Source organism: Limanda limanda, chromosome 8, assembly GCF_963576545.1.
Source record: "Limanda limanda chromosome 8, fLimLim1.1, whole genome shotgun sequence".
Classification (NCBI taxonomy): Eukaryota; Metazoa; Chordata; class Actinopteri; order Pleuronectiformes; family Pleuronectidae; genus Limanda; species Limanda limanda.
The window spans coordinates 11,400,893-11,424,511 of NC_083643.1; the positions used below are offsets into that span (position 1 = coordinate 11,400,893).

A 23,619-nucleotide genomic window follows, 5' to 3' on the forward strand; every position below is an offset into this window, starting at 1 on the left:
TCGGCGAGCTAACCACGGCTGTACCGTCGCCCACGGGCCCGCTCGGTCGCTGGAAGCCCCCCGCCTGCACCCATGTTCGAAATGGAGACACACATCTCGTGCCTTTTCCCGGAGATCCTGGCCATTATTTTCAGTTATCTGGACGTAAAAGACAAAGGGAGAGTAGCCCAAGTGTGCGGGGCCTGGAGGGACGCGTCCTACCACAAGTCGGTGTGGAGGGGGGTGGAAGCCAAGCTGCATCTGCGGCGGGCCAACCCGTCCCTGTTCCCCAGCCTGCAGACCAGGGGCATCAAGAAGGTCCAGATCCTCAGCCTGAGGAGAAGCCTGAGCTACGTGATCCAGGGGATGCCGCACATCGAAAGCCTTAACCTGTGCGGCTGCTTCAACCTCACGGACAACGGGCTCGGACATGCCTTTGTGCAGGACATCCCGTCTCTGCGGGTGTTGAACCTAAGCCTCTGCAAGCAGATCACAGACTCCAGCCTGGGCAGGATTGCTCAGTACCTCAAAAACCTGGAGGTGCTTGAACTCGGCGGCTGCAGCAACATCACCAACACCGGCCTGTTGCTCATCGCCTGGGGTCTGCACCGGCTCAAGAGCCTGAACCTGCGCAGCTGCAGGCATGTGTCCGACGTGGGCATCGGGCACCTGTCCGGCATGACCCGCAGTGCTGCAGAGGGCTGCCTGTCCCTGGAGAAGCTGACCCTGCAGGACTGCCAGAAGCTGACCGACCTGTCCCTCAAACACGTCTCCAAGGGCCTGAACAAACTCAAAGTGCTCAACCTCAGCTTCTGTGGAGGGATCTCAGACGCTGGGATGATCCACCTGTCACACATGACCCACCTGTGCAGCCTGAACCTGCGCTCCTGCGATAACATCAGTGACACGGGGATCATGCACCTGGCCATGGGCTCCCTGCGGCTGTCTGGACTCGATGTGTCTTTCTGTGATAAGATCGGGGACCAGAGCCTGGCCTACATCGCCCAGGGCCTGTACCAGCTCAAGTCCCTCTCTCTGTGCTCCTGCCACATCAGTGACGATGGCATCAACCGGATGGTGCGGCAGATGCACGAACTCAAAACTCTCAACATTGGACAGTGTGTGAGAATCACAGACAAAGGGTTGGAGTTGATAGCCGACCACCTGACCCAGCTGACAGGGATCGATCTGTACGGTTGTACCAAGATCACCAAGAGGGGTCTGGAGAGGATAACGCAGCTCCCGTGCCTTAAAGTGTTAAACCTGGGACTGTGGCAGATGACCGAGAGTGAGAGAGTGAGGTGAAAAGAGTAATCTAATTTAGTAATCATGTGTTTTCATTGTGCATAGCGCTCAGTTTCTTAATTTTGATTTCTAAACTGTGACTAAAAACAAGGAGAGGGACTCATCGATCACTGGAATATTGTTCACCTCTGCTGCAATATCCACCTTTACTCTGACTTTCTCAGTTTTGTTCTCTCTCTCTCTCTCCTCTGGAGGTGCATCGTTTAATCTCAGCCGGTGTTCAGTTCTTACTATCTAGCTACCTCACCCATCTAACACAGGAGTGCCTACGATTGCTGAACACCAGAGTACATTGCTTATTTTTGTGACTCACCCACCAATGGAGATTTTGATATTTCAGAAAAAGTGTCATTGCAGAATATTAGGTAGGCATTTAAACTCTTAACAGAAAGGCTGGAGAACCTTGGATTGAAGTTTTGATAGATTTTTTTTTGTCTGACGTATTTTTTTACTTGTAACCAGTATTTTTTTTGTAATGAACGACTGTTGTTGACAAAATTGTACTTCAAATTGAAGTGGGTGGATCACTCCTGTTTGTCATTGTTTACGTATGTATAGTTGGCTATGTTTCGTATTCCTGAGGAAACAAGTATGTATCAGATGTTCCGCTATGCTTCTCTGTCTAAGGTTCATCAACTCGACTCCAATAACGCATAGTAATTAACATGCTGCCAAGGCTTTATGCAATACCTTAAACTGATCACCAGTGGGTTTTCTCCTGAGGAGCTTCCAACGATAGTGTCAGAGTATTTGTTTAAAAAAAGCAGTAATTTAAGATTGTTTTATATTCATACAGTAGTGATATTTATGAATAAAGATGGCAAATACGTTTCAATCCTGTCGGTTATTTGAAATTGTTTCTCCCCCACCCCCACTATTTCATTAATGTTGATAATGTTATGTCTGCAAGGTTTTTCTATTTCAGAAATGTCAGAACAGGGACTTTTGATTTCTTATGTTAAGTAGCTCAGAGAAAGCGACCACTAAATATAATCTCGAGTGAATCATGTAAATGAGAGGAAGGTTATTAATTATTTCACAGGGGAGATACAAATTATTAATACCTGGTATTTGACGAGCCTCTACAGCTGAGGGGAGGTCACACCTCATACTCATGTAACAAACTGACATTGCATCTTTGGTTAGTCTTGAATCAGTATTTTTAACCAGTTATAACGTCACACAGAGTTTTTAATAAATCCCAGTGGCACCACTTAAACTTAAAATAATACTAAATGTGTTTCAGCAACAGTTCAAAACCCATTTGGCAGATTTGATAGCAGGTAATACATTTGTACCAAATTTAATTTATATTTATGTAAAATTATGATCTACACTGAACACAAATGAAAGTAAGTATTTGATCATTTGTCTGAGTCACGACGGATGCTTGTGACTGGGTAACAAATCAAATTAGACCGTTCTTAAGATTTAAGGTTAAGGTTTAATAGATTCATATTGCAGAAGTGCAATTCTGTGCCCATTTAATGTGGCATCTATTGCACTTCTGACCCGTCCTGGGAGAAGGATCCTTCACATGTGGGTCCCTGAGGTTTCTACCTTCTTTTTTCCTCTGTCAAAATTATACTTTGTGTAGTTTTTTCCTTACTCTTGTTGAGGGTTAAGAACAGAGGATTTCGCACATTGTTAAAGCTCTATGTTACAAATTGTGGTTTGAATTTGTGCTATACAAATACAATTTGATTGATTCAATCAGTTTAGAGATCAATTTCCCCAATTATAAATGTTATTTATGGAAGAACATGAATATTTATAAAGGGTAAACAGGAGTGTTAAGACTGACACCAATACTATTTATTTTATTTTATTGCCCTTTGAATCATGTCCATAAGAGTGACAATTTTCCTTTAAAGAATGTTTAAATAGGCAGATAAAACAAACTCATTGGGTGAAGTTTATAGTATAAGTAGCGGCTTTATTTCTAGTTTGGTCAAAAAAAAGAACAGACAAGAGAACAAGGCTTATAATTTATTTATTTACATACATACAAAATCCAAGTAACTCACAAACATGTCTGTCTTGCTTTCTTTTTAACAGTTTGATTCTTAACACAAACAGACAAAAGGCAGTACATTTCTTATCCAAACGCCAAAGAAAACAGATACCATGAGTTTGACTGAAGCCCCTTAACCGGCTCTGTGTTCCTCAATAAGGAGTAAAAAGAAGTGACGAGACATTAAGGCAAGGGCAGCGACACACAGGCCATAGTGAGGAAAAGGAAAAACGGTTGAAACAAACGCCGCCATTCTTCCTCTGAACCCAGTGGTGGTCGGTACGAGGGTTAGTTAGGAGCGGAAAGAAATAAACCCTCACTCGAAGTTTTACAGACAAGAAGTACAAAAACGATCATCCAACCAACGTCTTCCAAAACAAGAGATGTGCTTTGTTTTCAGTGGTAGTTGAAATCCAGACACCCACATTTATCAGTTTATCACCCACATAAAAGGGAGTTTGTTAGAAAACCTTTTTTTTTTTTTAGACTGATACTGACGCAGTGTTTTACTGTGTGTTCTGTAACATTATGTTCCGATTACGTAACACCAGAAGATGGTTGGAGACTCTTATTTTTTTCTTTTTAATCCATCAGGCTCCATCTGCCTTTGACATCAATCATGATGGAACAGGTCAGAAGAAAACAAAAGACAACACTGTAAATCTCAGGATAATACATTTACATCTCATGTGGTGGGAATCTCTCTATATATATTGTTTTTAAAAAAGAAAAAGATAACTAGAAACAAATGCAAGAAACGTACTCTCCCATCACACAGTCACGGTTTGAAAAACATTTGTAGTTCACACATTATTTTGACACAATTTTTTTTGGACACTTCTTCCCTCAAGTTTCCAATGAGGACGACACTAACTCGTTCTGTTCAGAGCAGCTCGCTCCTCAAGATTCTGTGCAAACATTCAATGCATATCCAGACAGTAAACATTTTTTATATATATGTATTATTTTTTATATATATATATATATCTCTATAGAACATGACTTTCCGCAAGTTATGGCAGTACTGTCACACACACACGCACACACACATTTTGTCCTGGTGACAAATTAGACACAAAAGACAAACTGCACTGCTTGTAACTTCTGATTATTATTTTTTTAAGAACGCACAACACCTTCCACTTAATTACCTTTATTCAGTCACTGTACGTGTTAAATCTCACGTTATTTACAAACTGATCTAAAAAGTCAAAATCTGCTGAAAAGTGACTTTCATTTCTTGTAAATGTAGATGCACTTAGTAATTAAAAACCTCAGCCCTGAAGAATTCAAAACACGGATAATAAAAAGGAGGCATCACTTGCATTTTGAAGTGATCAGACAAACACTAGAACAAAAGGAGCATCACTTGTTTCCTTTTAGGGAAACTAAAGATCAGGTGGGCTTTCAGTAAAAAAACTAAGGGAACTTTGGATGAGACTGAATGATCAGTGGATCGGATGAAAACAAATAAAATCCATACATCATGCCTTAGCACCAATATTACAGAGGAACAAATCTCCCTGCGGTAGGTCCAGTACTGATCTCTGTGCATGCTCCAAGGCCACGTAAACGTTCTCAAAAGAAACATTGCATACCTCATAAACTGGACACTGTGTGCAAAACCCATCAAAAAAAAAATTATACATCACCGACATTAAAAGCTTTATTTTTCTCCCTCCCCCCCCTCTCTCTCTCGTCCATTGAAAACTGAAGTGTAACTAGGTTCTGATCTGTGATGTGTGTCAGAGGTCAGGTACCTGCGACCTCGTCCTGACTGCACGGACAGACCCACAGCTCTGAGCTGAAGAAACATTTGGACAACAGCTGCGTTTATTTGGTTAAAAAAAGTGATGATCAGCCTCCAGCAGCTGTTTCTTAAACTAGTGACTGGGTTCCAACCTGATCCTCGGGGAAACACAGACCGAAATACAAAAACAAGCATCTACACGGCTCCGGGATTTCCACACTGAGCTCGGCTCCTCTCTGATCCCCTCTAGATGTAGCAGCTCCCCAGATCTCCCAGGACACCATGTGCTTCCCTGCCCCGTGAGAGGAATACATTCCATCCCCTTTTTAACTTTAAAGGTTTGAAGAAAGGACTCCAAGGACTGAGACAGAAGTGGGTGAGGTAACTGTGCTTGATCTGGCGGTTCCTGCAGTGAATGGAGCTGTCGGGGGAGAGGAAGGTTGGCAGTGTGCTCCGAGACTTTGTGCGGAAAGTTTTGCTCCTTTCATCTGAAATCCTTTCTCTCCCGACGCACCTGTCCCAGACTCACAGGTGTGCATGATATTTTTTGCAAGTATCCTACTGGCAAAAATCAAACCTGGCGTGTTCACAAGTGGAAAACGGGATGTGCTAAACTTCTGGAATGACGCTGTTGCCCGCCTGACATATGTTCGGTTGCCTAGGTTAGTTGTCCCACCGTGAGCCCACCATCTGCCGTGGTCATCATTAATTGATCAGACCTCAGATTGCAATGGGTAATACGAGTGGGTGACATGATATTTGCTCAAAGTGGCACATTTATCCACCATTTGACAAGACTGTGAACGTCCCTAATTTGATTTTTGCAGGCCTGACAGTACAGACACATGAGACAGGGAAGCACTCAGGGGTCATGGGAGTTTGTTCCGGGGTGGACGAAGGGAACAAAGAGTTAGAGCTCAGTGGGTTGGTGATAATGCCCCCCCATATCTCTTCCTCTCTTTCTACCAGGAGCCTCATTGTGTGGAGGTAGGGGCACCTGGGCTCAGCTACAGGCTCTACAGAGACCACGGGTCAGCCGGGTTGGGTCCGAGGTCAGAGTTGTCAGCACGACTCCTCCAGAGCATTGACAACCTGCTCCAGGATGTCAGGGCAGTAGTCTGCGATCTGCTGGAGGACAGAGTTGGCGTACTCCTGCAGGTCCCCGCTCTCCTTCTCACACACCTCCAGCTCGTGCTCCAACTGGACAAAAGAGAGCAAGAGTTAGTCCAATGAGAATCAGTGCATCTCAATACAACCAATCAGCAAAGTTCTGCATCCATCTAAATATAATTCCACAGATCTGCCCGTCTCTCCGTGGAATGCGTATCTTGAGATCCATTCCTCTTATTGGCTTTACACACTTATTGTGTTTATTGTTCGAGGTCAAAGGAAGTGCAGTTCTGAATTTGGACACCAGATACATTCAATATTAATAAACAGGCGACCAGCGCTCTGTAGCAGCAGCTGGGACATGACATTCTCCAGTTCGAGGTTCTGCCTTAATGAGTCCAGCTTCACTGAACTATGAATAAACAGGTGGAGCGTTTTTTGTGCAGCGGTGGGAGCACAGCTTCAAGGTTCTGTGGACTGAATTCGGCAGCAGGTCTTTACCTACAGCAGCAAAAAGAGAAATTGCCATTAGAGAGCGAGAGTTTCTCCACTACCTGTTGGACACTCATCTTCTGGAGCTCCTCCTCCCAGTCTTCAGGGTCGCTGTGATGGTAGTGAGAGGGCGGCGTGAGCTGGCTGAGGATGCTGGGGTCCCGGTCGTGGCAGAGGTCGGTCAGGTGGGCGATGTAGAGCTTGAGCTTACTGCGGTTCTGGGACAGGGCTAGAAGAGGGGGTATCATCTGCAGGGGGTGGGGGGAAGGAGGTGAAGAGGAGCGACAGGTAAAGATCAGTATAGTTTTTTCTTCAGACAAACAAAAGGAGACGTTTTGCTCTCATTTCAATGGTTGAACACACGATGACAGAACCAAGCACAGGACACAAGTTGACAAAAGAAAGGATTTTTCATGGGACAAAAACGGAACATCATCATCCACATGCATGCTCATGAACGCATCACCACCAACAACAACAAACCTCCCTGGGTACAAATGTGTGCTTGTTATTTATATATGTACGGCTCAAGATGGGGTCTTACAAAAAAAGGATTTACTCCCCCCACTGATTATGTCGAGATTAAACCCATTATCCAACACAACACCTGTTTGTGTGAGTCGAGATTCATCACTATTCATTAGTGTCAGAGCAGTTACATGCAAAGCTAAGATGCTTTCGTTTGAGACAAGTGAGCCAGGATCAAACTCATCTCATCCTCTTAGCCCGTGCATGCAAAAAACACACACCACTGATCCCACGAGCAACAAACGGACAGTGTGAAGTCACGGGGTGAGTGGTGACAAACAACAGAGCGATGACAACAACGACCATTAAGAAGGAAGGACAAATGAATGGAAGACATGTAGACATGCCGCAACAGCAACAACGATGGAGGGTGTGACAGGACTGGCTTTGCACACAAGCTCACCCTTTCTGAACAAAAATGCTGAGAGAGATAGAGGGGGAGGGCAAAAGGTCGGCTACGCCCAAATTCCCTCCTCATCATCCTGTTAGCCAGAGCGTAAGCCAATTGCAGCGTTAGAAAAGAACATTTGGTTAGTGTGTTTGAAAACCAGAAATGTTAAAAAAAGGACAAAAGAAACATTTCATTTCATAACAGTAGTTCTCTTCAGAAGGCAGATTTCAACCGGCCTAACAACAAACATGTTAATCAACAGTCAGTGGCAGAAATGGGAAAAAAATAGCATTTGTTGATGAATTACGGACGTGATCCGGCTAACTGCTGGTTCGGTGAGCTACCTGATCTGGAGAGGGCTTGTGATTTGTGTGGTCAGGGACCGTCTTCAGATGGTCATCTTCATAGTTGTCTGCCATCAGCTTCATCCGGTTTTGAGTCTATTAATTCAAAAAACAGTGAGGATTAAAAAAAATAGAATAGACTTCTTCTGACATGAAGACTAGAGGGAAGAAAGAGGGTGGGGTCAGCAGTGAAAAGGGAAAAAGAAAAACTGGGAAAACATCTAGGAATTTCTGGAGAAACAGTTCCCATTGGCACAGATAAAACTTGGGGATTTATGCCAAATACATATTTAACTGGTATTTGGCATGCGATTTTGCAGGGAGCCAGGTGGTTACACAACCATGGTTAGTAAAGTCACACTGGCAGCGAGAGTGTGTTCTCTCTTCTAGCAGGACACGAAATCCCTGCACCCTGACGTGAACTCATGAACATATCACACGTGAGACATGTAAGAAAGGGCATAAATGTGTTTGATCATGTTAAGGCTTGAACTACTGTGATGTCTTAGTCATGTATCTCCTCCTCCATATTTACCTGCTGTTTGAGCTGTTGCACCAGTCTGTCCTTCTCCCGCTTCAGCAGGGCCACCTCATCCTGCGTCTTCTTCTTCTTAGATGAGGACAACTCCAGGAGAGCGATGTTAGCGTCCTTTTCGCTGATAGCAGCCAACAGTGCCTCCTGCCTGTTGGGTGGAGGAGGAAACAATGTGGCATTTAACCACACAAGTAAATAGCCCAATTATCATTTATAATTCATGGCACAAAATCATCCTGCCAGCTGGAGAAGGGCAGAATTGGATGACATTTTACAAGATGACTGTAGCAATCAATAATATTCCAGAGTCTACTCCTGTGTCTGTGTGTGTGTGTGTGTGTGTGTGTGTGTGTGTTTGTCTTACTTCATCTCGAGTACCTCCTCCAGGTGTTTCCGGCGCTCAGCTCTCAGGGTAGTGAGGTGTGACTCTTTCTCACACAGAGACTGCTGGGTGGAGGACAGTTTGGCTCTCATGGACTCCAGCTCCTGTTTCACCTTCTCCATGGCCCCCAGCAGCTCCTCCATCTAGGTACACATACACACACACACACAGACACACACACACACAACAATTCAATCATGAAAAGAGTAAGAACAGATTATCTAAATCCTCCAGTGAAAGCACAGGGCTTTTTACCTGAAGACTTTTTAAATGATTTTCCGGATAAACTGCTCTAATAAGATGCAGGGCGTAATTTGAGGGCTTAAAGAGAAAGTCTAGAGATCAATTATAACACAGGTACTACAGCACTTCATTTATTTACCTGCTATTTACTTAAGAAGTGTACAGACTTTAATCTGCAGATGGCTGAATGAGAGTGAGTACTTCAATCATTCCAAATCGTCTAATTTACTGGATATTTAATGTTTGAACAAATCAAGCATGTTTTTATAAGCAAACAACGGGTAAACAAAATGACTTTTTTACATGAGCTGGAAACATCAGCAACACTTTGTAAAGACATGCAGTCCAACAACACTCAACATGTTGGCAGGGCTGTTGTATGGGACTGCATGAAGTGTAGAGGAGTTACTGCTGCTGTATCCAACCCATGTAAAGCAGTGCTGTTCACTGATGGAGGTCACACATACTGGGCTCATACCTTGGACCACTTAATGTGGGCGAGGTTCGACTCATGCATTGGATTGAGTGAGTGCTTCTGAGGGTGTGTAGCCGAGAGAAAACAAGAGAAAACGACAAGCAGAGATAAAAGAACTGAGAAAGAAGGGGAGGCCAGAGGAGAGGAGGGAGGTGAAGAAAGGGATGAGAAACACCACCATGACAGCAAAAGGTATGGAGGAAAGAATCTCAATATCTGAAGGCGTTTGTTTAACTCTATATAGATTTAGATAGGCATGTACTGCAAGACGTGATCCTGTGGCTTGAATAATATTGCTCTGTCCTGATCCTGTGTGTTTTGAGGGGGGGGGGGGGGGGATTCGTGTACCTGTCTCTCCTGCAGCGACCTGGCAGACTCCTCCTGCGCAAGCACCATCTCTCGCTCAGCAGTAATCTGGACGCTCTCTCTCAGGGCCTCCTCCAGCTCCTCTATACGATCCGACTTCTGACGCAGAGTGTCCTTCGGTGCGGGAGAGAGAGAGAAAAGAGGTGACATTAAGGTTCGTCAGTGTGAGAGAAAATGCAAACGTTGCTGCAGGGTACGTACAGTCCCAACGAGCTTTACCTTCACATGCTGGGAGTTCTCGGACAGGTTGTCCTCCCTTTTTCTAGCCTCCTCCATGAGTCGAGCGTTCCTGCTTTTCTCCACCTGCTCCTTGTGCTTCAGAGAGGCCACCTTCTTCGTCTGGTCCTGCTTCTGCCTGTAGGTGCACGATGGGATAAACAGGAGGAGTTATGTACATGTGCTAATCAGTCTATGGCTCCCCATGACAAATATATGTGAAGTTTATTACGTGGTGGGGGGGAAAGGTTTTAAAGAGATGTGACATCTATGAAAAGCTATGACAGTCACAATCTTAGCCATACAGACTTGCTTCGGCCAAATCTTTGACAGCCTTCAAAGAGTCAATCCCAGATTTGACTCAGGGTGGAAGACAGAGCAATCAAAAAGCGAGAAAGTAAAAGTGAGCATGAGCAGGGGTACGCAAAAAGACAGAGTTCAATATGTCAGGACAAGGCAGCATCACAGACTGAGGAGAAGCGAGAGGTGAGGGGGAGCAAATGGAGAGAAATGTGAGAAAGAAGACAGTCAAAAGAAGTCAGGGGGGAGAATGAGAAGAACAAATACTAACCTGGAGGCCAAACTGGTGGGGTGAGAGATTTCCGGTGTAAAGACAGGAAAGCAGTTAAGAGAAAAAACAAACTCAGACTCAGAGCAAATATGATGGGAAAAGGAGAGGGGAGATCAGTAAAAGGATCATCTAGGGTCTTTGACTTTGATGTAACAAGGTCACACAAAGACAACACTACATGAAAGAGGGCTTGTCTATGTCGATTTCTGGAGCTGTAACTACCACTGTTAAAATATGGCAGTCGCCACTTCAGCTTTTAAAACAATAGTAAAAAAATTACAAATGGCAATAAAATCCACCAATAGCAGTGCCAGGGGCAACAGTCTCCAGGACGACATGAAGTCACTGAAGGATAATTTGCGGCATTAAGAGGAACAGTGGTCACAAGTACTTGCTAACCGGGATGAAAACTCGTGTCAGGGACCTCAGGTGCTGAACAAAACTAAAGCTAAACGCAAAAGACTCAATCATTAAAAACTTCTATGAAACAGACACAACAGGCTACAGATGATATTATTTCTGTGCTAACAAACGTGACCTGTGACACTGTCTACTTCAAATCCTTGTTTCCACCCACCTCTCCAACTCATTGATCTTTTTATCTTTGTCATTCTTCTCATTCTCCATTTCCCGGAGGATCTCCAGCAAGCGGTCCACCTCAGCCTGTGCCTTCCCAGAATCCTCTTTGTGGCGAGCCACTTCCTGCTCCAGGTCCTTAATGCGCTCGGCGACCTCGGTGTTAGCCAGAGCCTCCAGGGCTGCATTTTTAGCCTGACAAGAAGACAAGATGCTAGAAATCAGCTGTTGTTCTCTTTCAGGGTGAGTGGACAGAGGTGATTGATCTATGTATCTTACTCTCTTGAGATGGTTCTCCAGTTTGAGGCACTCCTCCCTCTTCTGCTCCATTGTGATCTCCAGGCTCTTGAGTTTTGAGTCCTTCTTCAGCCCAGAGGAGGCCAGGGATGAAGCGTGCTCCTTCAGGTCCAACAGTGAAGTCTTCATACACATAAACAGCATCAGTATAAAGTATCACAGATTATCTATGGGACTAAGAGGCTGCAAACACATCGTATCTGACTTCCATGACTCATCATACAAGTGTTTTCTTGTTCATGTGAGAGTTGGTTTTCTTGAATCTTTTTCTCACCTCTCTGTCTGACAGGTCTCCCTGCAGCAGACTCAGTCGCTCCTTCAACTCTTTCAGTTCCTTCTTGTTACAGTCAATCTCCTCTGTCTTCTCCCGGTCGTCTCTGTCTCGCTGCTCCTTCAGACGCTCAATGATGCGTTCCTGGGTAACAAACACACGTTGTGTTCCCAATTGCAATGCTACACATGAATGCAAAGAAGTCTAATCTGCTCAGGCACCAGTCACAGTGGTTTGTGCAGACATCAATTCACCTTTTCTGCGAGAGACTCCTCCAGCGTGGTGAGAGCAGTGTCAGTGTTGGAAGTGTCTGCTTGCAAAGACTTAACTCTCTCCTTCAGGCTGCTCATCTGCTTCTCCTTGTCCCTCAGCTGCTCCTGCAGGTTCTCAATCTGCAGAACAATCAGAACAAACCATCAGTCAAAATAAACATCCAGACAGGAAACATACTGCGACATGATGGATGCATCTTTGTAGCCATTTCACACACGAGACTCAACAAAAAGATATTTTAAATGTCTCTCAGTCCAAATCACCTTCTTCTGCAGCACATTCACTTTGCGCTCCTTAACCTCCAGCATGTCTTTGAGGTCATGGATTTCTCCGTTGAGTGTGCCCTTCTCTTCAGACATTTCTTGTATCTGCTTGCTCTTCTTATTCAGAGTCGTCTCTTTTTCTTCCAGGCGCAGACGCAAGGCATCCACCTGAACAGGAAACGGCAGACATACTGTAACCGTGTCCAAATCTCAAATTCAAAATAAAAGGCATAAACTTCTGTGCTTTTGTTTGTATTATTATCAGTCATAAGTGGCACAAACTCATTGGAGCACTTGCCATGTACCTATTCTTCTGGGCGTACAAAGCATTAAGACGTGTATATTTGCCGTACCTCTGTCTGTAAAATGGCAGCCCGCTGCTCCTTGGCAGTGAGCGACTCCTTGAGGACTTCAATGTGCTGCTTGCTATCTGAGAACTGGTTGGTGAGCGTCTCAAGCTTGGTCTGCAAACCAAGCAGCTCGGAGTCCTTCCTGGAGAGGTCCTGCTTCACCTGCTCCATCTGAAAGACAAAGAGAAGACATGTTTAGCTTTAGATGTGAGGTGAGATAGAATCACAGCAGTCAGTCCAAACTAAATTTCCTGTTGACCCTGACCTTGTTTTTCATGAACTTGGTGTGGCTGCGGTAAACTTCCATCTGCTTCATCTCCTCCTGACGCTCCTCACAGCTCAGAAGTCCATTGGATTTCAGCATCAGCATCTCCTCCTCCATGTCGCGCAGGTTCCGCTCCATTGCGTTGATTTTTGCATCCTGAGGTGGATGAAGAGGAGTCAACACACATAGCAGGCTCTTCTTTGACACACCACACCACACACATCATTACACATAGCCCTCTAGTCAATATCCCCCACCTTCATGTCGATGACAGTCTGCAGAGCCTTCGTCTTGGTGGACTCGGGAGTTCCCTCATACCGACGGTGCAGCTCCTGTTGGGTCAAATGAGGTTGTATGTTGCTTGTATGTTTAAACTTCACTATAGATGTGAGCTTTCAGATGCATGTACCCGTTACATCTCCCATGTTTGCACGAGACATTACCTCTCTTAGCACCGTGACCTCTCTCTCTCTCTGGTCCAGTAAACTCTCGAGGTGATGCCGGTGCATCTCAGCGTCGGCCAGTCTCCTGGTCCGCTCCTGGTCCTCCTCTGATGCCTTGGCAGACTGACCTGACACAGAAAACACGAGAAATCTGGTTAACATGATGAAGTCACTAAAAAGACATTTGTGTAGTTGAAAATTAAGTAATTTTAAGTTGAGCATCATAAGTCACGTGATTAACTTACAGACTGATATTCAGACTGTTATTTCATATATTGCAATATATTTTCTGGGTTTCTTTTTTTATAGTGTACTGCTTGTGCCACTTTGTCAACTGTGACATTTTGACTATGTTGTGCCCCTAAGACCATAACATGCAATTGCTCTGAGAGACAGCCCTCAAATGTTCCAACCCTTAGAACCCCAGTTGGGTTTGTGAAGCGTTGTGGTCAATTTGAAGGGAAGAGAAAAGAAACCCATATTCGGCCAAAGGGGGAAATGGTTTGGATTGAGATGAGAGGGACAAGGAAGCAGCAACAACACTTTGAAGCAGCAGCCTGAATCTCTTGAGACCCAAAAATATTTGTGGAAGAAAAACCAACAAACTCTTATTTTTATACTTCTTTTTAAGAATCTGAATCTATTTGCCTACAGAAGAAAACTTGTAAACCTGCTGCTGTGCTTCTCTCCTGAGGCTCAAAACTACCTTTGCTCTGCAGCATCTCCAGGAGCTTCTTGATGGATTCGTCTCGGGCTCCCAGGGTTTGCTTCTGTGTGTCAATCCTCAGCTCCATCTCCTCCAGGGTCTTTCTCAGGAGGTAGAGCTCTTTGGCCTGCCGCTCGTGCTCGGCCTGCAGCCGCCGGTAGTTCTCCTCTGTGGGTTCAGATGTCAGGGCCAGGTCCCGGCCGTGGCTGGAGGGGTCTTGTTGGAACAGCTGGTTCAGGTCCCTCTGGATCCTCAGCTCATCCTGGAGAGCCTGGACAGTCATCTGGAGATGCTAAACACAAATAAGAGACACGTGCCTTTGTAATCATTCCTCTGTTTTATTCTTTGTTTGCCAGCCTTTATTACAAAATGATTTGCGCAGATTTGGGTGAGATGAAGAATCATGTTGATGATTTAAATGTTTCTGGGAATGCACATGCCACTTATGGAATGGATCCTGGTATAATATTGTGTTACATCCAGGTTAGAATCAGCCTCTAAAATGTAGCAGTGTCCTGACAGATGCACCCCCAACAGTCAGCGACAGTGTTACATTTCATGCCCAGACAAATACAAGTGGTGAAACACTACCAGCCCAGTATAGTATTGCATTGTTTGTGGCATCTGACGCCACGGACTCCTGGCAGTGCGAGACAGTAACACAAGGCCGTGTTACACTCTGGTCTGAACCAGCTGTGACCGTTTTCAGATGACAGAACAAAGAGAGAAGTCAGTGTCTTCGTTTCTCTCCTCCGGCCCCCCCTCCCCTCCCTTTCCCTTTGTCATTCGCTCCTTCTACCAGCACACACTATTCATCCACCTTGCCTGCTCTCACCCCGTCTCTTCCCTCCAACTCTCTCACCTCCCTCTAACCCTCCCTTTCCGTCAACCTCTCCATCCCCTGACTAAGGCTGACTCACTGCTGTGACTGCACCGATCCACCATCATAAACACACACACACACACACACACAGTAAGAGGCATGCACCGACAAGCACGACAACACACACTCACAGACACCTTCTCCCTTCCCTTCCCCTCCCATATTCTCGCTCTCTCTGCCTGAGGAGAGATAACAGTCGGGCGTTTGAAAGAGCACAAAGCATACGATATGTGATGCACTAACTAAACAGTAAGTCACAGCTCGTGGTGATGACACAGAGCACACAAAACCAAACCCCTGCTATAAAAACCATCCAAACCACAGGACACACTGCAGGAAGGTTCCAATTAAGATGCTCAGTGGGTGACACATGCTTCCTTAGTCTTTATTCTCTTCATCGTACCATTATAATCTCATATCTGACATCACCAATATGGTCTTTCGGTCCATAAATATAATTTGCATTTCACAACATCCTATGATAGATGTGAGTATTATTTAATAGCAAGACAACCTATGACAATTAAGTGAGCATTCTATCTTTTTATTTTATTTGAATGGAAAAGGGAAGGTGATAGTACTATCAAACACTATTACTCATCACAGAAAATGACATAGAAAAATGTTGTATAGTAGAGATTTGGAAAAACTGTTCAAATATCAGTTCAAAAAGCATAGAAATGCTTCAAAACTACACATAAACATGAACCTGCAGCTGTAGGCAGAGCCAGCTGGGCCGATGTTCAATGAGGCCATGCAGTTTAACTGAGGCTATAATTAATCAGATGCCTTTCAGCGTGCATGTGTGTGTGTGTGTGTGTGTGTGTGTGTGTTTTCCGCTGCATGTGTGCAAGCATGGGAGGTGGAGACTTGGTACACCAAAACAGAAATCTTTAAATTACACAACCCACTAATTTGCCCTGCGTAGTCGGACATTACTGGGAATTAGTCCTCTGTGTGATTCTGTGACTCAGCAGGAGTGAAAACAGCACATTACAAAGGTCGGCCCCCCCCATTAGGAATCACAAAGACTATTTTCTCTTCATTACTGAAACGTAAATTGGACGGTTCCCACGACATACTATAGGCTTTAAAAATAGATCTTGTGATTATTTTTATTGTGCGCATACAGGCTAAATGTGTGTGTAAGGTGACACAGGCTGATGGTGCTAGAATGTGTCTCAACACTTTTAGATCCAGAGCCAAGGATGAGAAGAATGATTGAAAGTTGACACGGATGACATGACAGAAAAAACAAAGTGTTCAAACATCCTGTGTTTTTGCATTTGAAATCAGAAATTAAAAAGGCCTGTTAGATGAATGGCAACACGTCTTCAACTCTACAGGTCCAGAAGACTATTATTTCATTTTGACAGGTAATGAAAGGATGGGATTTTTCACTCATCTTTAAAAAAAAAAATGATGGAATGAAAGAGGAACTTTAGAAAAGCCTATAATCTCATGAAAGCAATAAAAGCAGTCAACAACAAGTCACGCACACAGCGGGAGAGTTTTTCTTCCATCTCAAGCCAGATTGCCTTCGTTTTAGTATCGATTTCCAATGAAAGACAAATATACAACATGCATTTACCTCATTGTATGTCATTTAATTTTTTTATGTTAAAACACCAATGTCCAAAAAGTATATGATAAACCACAAGAGAAGATTAAGTTGAATATTCTTTACGAGGCACAAATCTAAAATTTAACCTCAAAAGTGCTCTGTTATAACTGACAAAATTCTTTTTAAAAGTCTTTAATCTACTACATATTTACCTAGTTTTAAATTGAGTTTCAACTCTCCACATTTTTTTATCCTGTTCACCAAATCCAGCAATATCTGAAAGCTATAGAGATGATAATGCAGCCATTAGACTTATGGCCTCTTTCATCTATTAAGCATGAGCATATAGCTGCGTATAAGAGGATTAACTAGAGGTTCAGAAAATGCCTATAACCTATGCAGTGAGAGGAGAAAGAGAGAGAGAGCAACACACTTGCACTAAAGCTGACACACTGTGTGAAATAGATTCGACACAAGCAGATTGATGAATGTGTTCCAAGTGGAGGCAATCTATTACACAAACAAAAAGGCCAACACTCACCTGTGCTTCATCTTGAATCACGCGGTACTGTTCCTTCCAGACGGTGATCTTAGAAACCTCGTCTTTCCTGAGCGCTCGCTCCTTCTTCAGCTCTGGGCTCCAGAAGGTCTTGATAGAATTCATGGAGGAACTGAGCTTGCTCTCCTTGACCTCCACGTCCCGCCGCAGCATCTCGTTCTCACGCAGAACCTGAGATAACGGGACAAAGGGTTAGCGCGTGTAAATACTAGGGATGGGGGGGGAAATCGATTCAGTTACAAATCGCGATTTTTGTGAATGACGATTTCAAATCGACATGCTGATTCCCAAATCGATTTTTAAAAAAAAACATATTTATTGGTTTATACCGGGGGGGGGGGGATATATTGGGGGAGCAACATCACCCCAGAGCATGTTGACCAGCTCTTGTTTTTGCACAAGAATCTAAACATACCCAAGCACTAGCTTTGCATCGCCTATACATGCAAGCAACAATAGCCTACTTTTTGTTTATTTCAAAGTTTATATTTTAAGTAAACTTTTATTCATTCTATTAAATTTACCTTTTATTTATTGTTTAAAAGTAGCCTAAGTGGCATACATTTCTTAATCTGTCAGTTTGTGTGCAGTTGACAGGGGCTATACAATAATAGGGCACATTTTTATTTATTTTCTCTATTGGCTGCCCGGCAGTCATTAAGTTAATGTTAATGTTTGAAATAAAACTTGTTAAGCTCTAAGTGAATTTGACTGTGTTGTATTTAAAGGTATGATTCAACATTTTTCCATGGTCCAGTATTTAAAAAAAAAAATAACCAAAAGAAATCATGAAATCGTAATATCGAATCGCAATACATATCGTATCGCCACCTAAGTATCGTGATAGTATCGTATCGGGAGGTCCCTGCCGATTCCCGTCCCTAGTAAATACCGAGTATACAAGTTTGTGTCGGCTCAAACTTCCTTAATGGAGACATTGAGTGAATTACCTCTTTCAGTTGTGCCTGCAGGTCAAGTATGGTGTTGTCTCTGGCCTGCCTCAGAGAGTGGGGCACGGTGGAGGCCATGTGGTGGTCCCCAAAAGCTAGAGCATCCCCGGCCATCATGCTCACAGGCAGCATAGAGTTGCCAGTCACCGAGGTGGAGATGTTGGGAGTGCTGGCCGCCACGACTCCACAGCTGTTGCCCCTCGACCCGTACGTGACCCTCTGTCTCCCCATGGTCGTCATTGTCCCGCCACTTTTTGGAATGTGCTCCCCGGTCATGCCGACCTCATTGTCACTCAGGTACATCGGCCCCGAGGTGGCGTAGGCGGCGTTGAGGGACTGGATGTTCTCCATGGAGAGCGTCTTGCCTCCGGCTCCTCCAGGTCCTCCTCCGCTGCCTCCGGTGCTGTTGGTGCGGCGGTGTCCCATTCGGGGGGACCGGGGGAGCCGAGGAGAGCGGCTGGACCCCTGACTACCTGCACCGCCTGCATCTCTTCCTCCACTGTGGTTGGCCTCCCCTCTGCCCACCGAGCGGGCGCTGCTGTACATATTCAGCGGGAACAGGAGAACCGGAGCTAAACGCTGAACTGTGACCACGAGCGTTTGTTTTACGATCTCGCGGATTCTGTGGTCGAGACTGGAAGCAAACCCGTGAGGATGTGGAGGTGACCCTGCTTCACCTGGAGAGGGTCTGGACGAGGTTCATGATAAAACGGACTTCCCTCTTCCAATAGCAGCTGTCCAAGTCAACAGGAGACGACACCGATCTGCAAAGACAACAACACAGATTAAGATTATTAAGATTAAGATACATTTTATTATCCCACACACAGGCACACTCATGCAAGGGGAAATTTAACCTCTGCTTTTAACTCATCTGGTGCAGGACACAGAGAGCAGTGGGCAGCCATGTACGGCGCCCGGGGAGCAGATGTTAGGGGAGTAAGGTGCCTTGCTCAGGGGCACTAGACGGGGTAGGGAGAATCCTCTTGGATTTTTGCACAGATCAATCCAGGTTCGTCTTTTTGTTGTTTCTCCGTGGAGTTGAACCAGAGACGAACCAGAGAGCTTTTCTGCCCATAGTCCAAGTTTCTGCCACTAGTCCCCATTACATTTCACAGCAACAACAAAGCAGTCAATGTCAAATCGGAAAGCCTTTCTCAAACATAATGGTGTCCTCCTGCAGTCTGGAGTTCACTCTGGGTCATGTGAGGCGTTTTCTCTCTCCACCACCAGCAAAATCAGCAATATTACATTTCAGTCTTAGCTCCCATTTTCTAATATCTAGCCTTAAACAACACAAATAGGAATCTGTGCTTTGCTTTCATCGTCTTCCCCGGATTCCTTTACTGCTGTACAGACGGTTATGCAACTGTATCTAAAGTCATGTCTAAGAACAATAATTCTTCTCAGATGGGATCCGTTAGCACAGACTGGACCAGATGTGCTTGGAGACACAGATGTGGAGTCTGAGGGTTTTCTCCCCCCAAATGGATCCAGTTGAATGCGTCGAGGCTGTTTCTCTACATGTTCACTCCAGGTAGCTTGTGTGTTACAGACGTGTGTATTCGACCAACAACATTTCCCACTTTAGCCATTTAACTGGGCAGCCTTCGTGGCCTTGCTAGCGGCTAACACACCGGCTAACGGTACAATGCAGACATCCCCACCTTTTAAAACCCTCGTTCTCCTCAAACCTCGGTCGTGTAAGCCTCAGCGGATGTAAACACATTTTCTCTGTGGGACTAAATCTCCAGTCGGAGTCATTTTTCCTTCCTGCTGACGCGGTGGATTAAAAAACTAGCCAGGGAGACACAGGGGATCGTCCTCGGTGGACATTGACATGAAAAAAACATTAAAACCACAGCTTGAGGGAAAGGAACGCAGACACACACTCACAGCTACACAACCTGTGCATTACACACACAGGGAAGCGGTGGCACATTGAAGAGGATCTGAAGCAGCCTCTGATCTGGAGAAACACCCAGAATCCTCCTCTGCTCCTCGGCGGCGTTCCGTGCTCAGCTCCCGGGGTTTCAAGCACCGGGAGTCGGCTTCGGGTCAGAGAGCTCCAACATAACGGTTAGCTTGAGCTTTAGCCACATATGGAGGCTAGCCCGTCCAGTTTGATATGTGTGTGTGTGTGTGTGTGTGTGTTTGTGTGTGTTTCTCCCCCCCTCCTCGCTAACACAACAGCCACTGGAGGAAAAAAAAAACCCCACTCCACTCACACCTACCTCTCCCGGTGTCGGGTGCAGCTCAGGCCGGTGGATCCTCCTCGGTGCAGCGGGTGGAGCTCGGCTGCAGCAGATCGGTCACGGTAATCGCTCCGTGGACGTGGATCAGATTTTCATCTTCTTCTTCTTCTCCTTCTTCTCCTTCTTCTTCTTCTCTCTCCAGCGGCTCAGCGACGAGCCAGGACGCCTCGATGACGTGACGTCAGGCCTGCTGCGCGCGCTCCCGACGGCCCTCCTCGCCACGCGTGAATTTTTAAAAGCGCGGTCACGAGGCTGAGTGGTGTGGAGGGACAGCAAGGGAGCGAGCATTTACTCACAAATACACATATCTATTTTTTGGGGGGGTTATTTTAATTCGGGTTATAATTTCCTCCCCTGAAAATAACAGTAAATTATTTTTAAATACTGAATACATTTGTCCCCAGCAGTGGAATACCACCAACTACCACCAGGGGGCAGAACTTGCCTGTAGGAAAATTACAACCCACGAAATGGTTGACGCAAATAACACAATGTGAAAAATGCTATTTATTCATTTTTGTTCTAATATTTGGTCTTTTTTTGAGTTATCCAAACAGGACAACACAACCTATACGTGTTTATATCAATGTGTTGAATTATTAGTTATGGATTTCATTATAACATATTTTAATGTCCCAGGCCTGTTTATTTGTAGTGTGTAGATACCTCTTGATTCACAATCAATTCTTCTTTTGATCTATATCTTCGATAATTTATAATAAAGGCTTTAATTAAGATACATTTAATTTATCCCAAACACAGGCACACTCATGCAAGGGGAAATTTAACCTCTGCTTTTAACCCATCTGGTGCAGGACACACAGAGCAGTGGGCAGCCGTGTACGGCCCCGGGGAGCAAATGCTAGGGGAGTAAGGTGCCTTGCTCAGGGGCACTAGACAGGGTAGGGACAATCCTCTTGGATTTTTGGACAGATCAATCCAGGTTCGTCTTTTTGTTGTTTCTCCGTGGAGTCGAACCAGAGACGAACCAGAGACCTTCTCTGCCCATAGTCCAAGTTTCTGCCACTAGTTCACCGCCTCTCAGCACTAGTCCACCGCCTAATTCAGCCAAACAATATCTGATTAGATGTATATGGTAATATCGTATATTCCTCAAAAATAATTTTGAAAGATAGCATCTCCAACTCCTCCTGTGTGATCGAGGTCTTCACATGAGAAGTGAGAGTGAGGTTTGATTGACTGTAATAAAGGTGCTAAACTTCCAGTGTCTCATTAAACGTCCCCAAAACAATAACAAATATAAACACTGACTTTTTAAAAATTGAGACAGATGGAGTATGTCACATTTTTCAAAAACAACTTTATTTATGACAGAAGACACAGATAGACGGTACAGTTCTTTGTGCTGTGCACTGACAGTTAAAATAAAGTTTCCTGTTTAAAACAGACACGTCCGGAGAAAATATGTTTTCTGTTCACACAGAGGAAACATTTAATCATCAGTTTCTCACAGAAAATCTGAGTATTATTTACATTTGATATATAAACATATATATAAAAAGATATGTTGAGGAGGTACGATACTCTGCACTCCCACAAAGCGCTGATCAACAGAGACGCCTCCGGAGGCTGATTGGCTGAGTCTCCTCCTCAGTGTTCTGAGTGTATGAAACATCCACTTCCACCTGTGGCTGCTGTTCAGAGGAGGCCGCACCTGCGACCGGCTCAGTTTGAATAAGTCGGCGCTTCTTCATCTTTTTGAGCTTGATCTTGAAAACGATTGGCTCCTTTCTACCATAACACTGGAAGATTTCACTATTTTTCTATTCCTGCAGTAGATTGATAGTTGAGTCAGTCTGGTTGCTGATTGGCTGCATCTCCTCCTCAGTGTTCTGGGTGGATGCAACATCAACAGTGTCCTCAGACAGCTTCTCCTTGTCCTCCTCTGTGACTGAGGTCTTCACACGAGGTGTGAGAGTGAGGTCAGTCTGGATAGGTCCGCGCTTCTTCATCTTTTTCAGCTTGATCTTGAAAACGATTGGCTCCTGTCCACCATAACACTGGAAGATTACACTCTTTTTCTCCTCCTGCAGGAGATTGCCCCCAATTTCAAACTGCATGTTTCTCTGTAATTCTTTTGTTGAGGTCAGAGAAACTAAAAAGCAAATTGGATCCAGAAAGCAAAGTAAACCAAGCGATTCTATAGAGCTAAGTAAGGATCAGGTGAACTTAGTGAACCAAGGAAACCAAGTGAGGATTGAACATTGATTCACTTAATTTATACCTACCTACATCAAAGGAATGGGCCCCAGCACATATATTTTGAAGCGTGGCATGCGTTTTGCTCACTGCAGCAAAGATAAACGCTTCACTTCCTGCGTCCGTCACGTGATGTTGATCCTTGCCTGCTAATTGCTCATTACGGTCAACGCTATCAAATGCACATCAAAATGTGAACATTTTATGTAAATTGAATGATAGTTGTAAAACAAAGCTTATTCTCGTTGCCAGTAGGTGGCGCCATCAGTATTATTACATACAAACTAATAGATCTGTTCAAGTAGGGGCTCTGATGTAGCATGAGCAATTTTGTGTCAATTGGACAGTGTAACAACAACTTCATTCTAACACTGATCAGTAGGTGGCGCTATGACCCTGAGGAGATATTGATACATAGAGCTGTTCAGGCTTGGACTCTGATCATAAGACAGAAGTTTGGTGGTGATTGGACAATGCACAGTGGAGTTATGACAACATCGTCCCTTTGGTGAAGGATGAACCTTCACCTTACCTCAATGTTTACACGGTTTGAGGAAATGTCCCAATTTTGCCACGCCCATTGAAAATTCCTCCAGAATATTTTACATTTTCACCACTTATAATTGGGGAGCAAACTGTATTTTGATAAATGTCTTATTATACTCATGCCATTGCACTTTACTTTATAACATTTATATACAAACAACTACAGTGAACTGTGTGTATTATATACAAATTCAGCATTTTTTATTTTATTGCCTTTTTTATATTCATGTTTTTATTATCTTGTCTACCTCATTCTGACCTGCCTGGTGCTGTAACAACTACCTTTCCCCCATGTGTGAATCAATAACGTTTTATCTTCTCTTATCTTATAGCGGAAATTCTACATTAAATGTTTGTTGTTGAATTAATTGTAAGACTCAACTGTAAACCACACAGACATAAAAAAGCACTGATATCATGACTGTCTATGTGTGCGTTGATGATGTCATCCCCCCGCCGCGCATGCGCGTTGAGAAAGAACCAGTTTCTTGGGTCAA

At 44.4% G+C, this 23,619-nt stretch overlaps 2 protein-coding genes across 2 annotated transcripts in view; one reads left to right on the top strand and one right to left on the bottom strand.

The window, feature by feature from the left end:
- LOC133009105 (F-box/LRR-repeat protein 14-like) overlaps positions 1-2,119 on the top strand; it is a 2,631-nt gene extending 512 nt beyond the window's left edge. Inside the window, exon 1 of the mRNA XM_061076511.1 lies at positions 1-2,119. This exon is cut by the window's left edge and continues 512 nt beyond it. Coding sequence (XP_060932494.1) covers positions 73-1,284 — 1,212 coding nt within the window. The 5' untranslated portion in view covers positions 1-72 and the 3' untranslated portion in view covers positions 1,285-2,119.
- A 1,141-nt stretch (positions 2,120-3,260) lies between these two features.
- On the bottom strand, positions 3,261-20,512 carry LOC133009062 (ELKS/Rab6-interacting/CAST family member 1-like). Its single transcript, XM_061076465.1, has 20 exons — positions 20,336-20,512; positions 18,102-18,865; positions 17,134-17,322; positions 14,146-14,437; positions 13,440-13,567; positions 13,254-13,328; positions 12,997-13,152; positions 12,735-12,902; positions 12,382-12,549; positions 12,100-12,237; positions 11,849-11,989; positions 11,557-11,697; positions 11,279-11,472; positions 10,134-10,269; positions 9,897-10,028; positions 8,813-8,973; positions 8,449-8,596; positions 7,914-8,009; positions 6,713-6,898; positions 3,261-6,248 (listed from the first exon to the last, which is right to left on the bottom strand). Exons 2-20 carry the CDS (start codon positions 18,645-18,647, stop codon positions 6,111-6,113), a joined length of 3,333 nt encoding a protein of 1,110 aa, XP_060932448.1. The 5' UTR covers positions 18,648-18,865; positions 20,336-20,512; the 3' UTR covers positions 3,261-6,110.
- Positions 20,513-23,619: the final 3,107 nt, after the last annotated feature.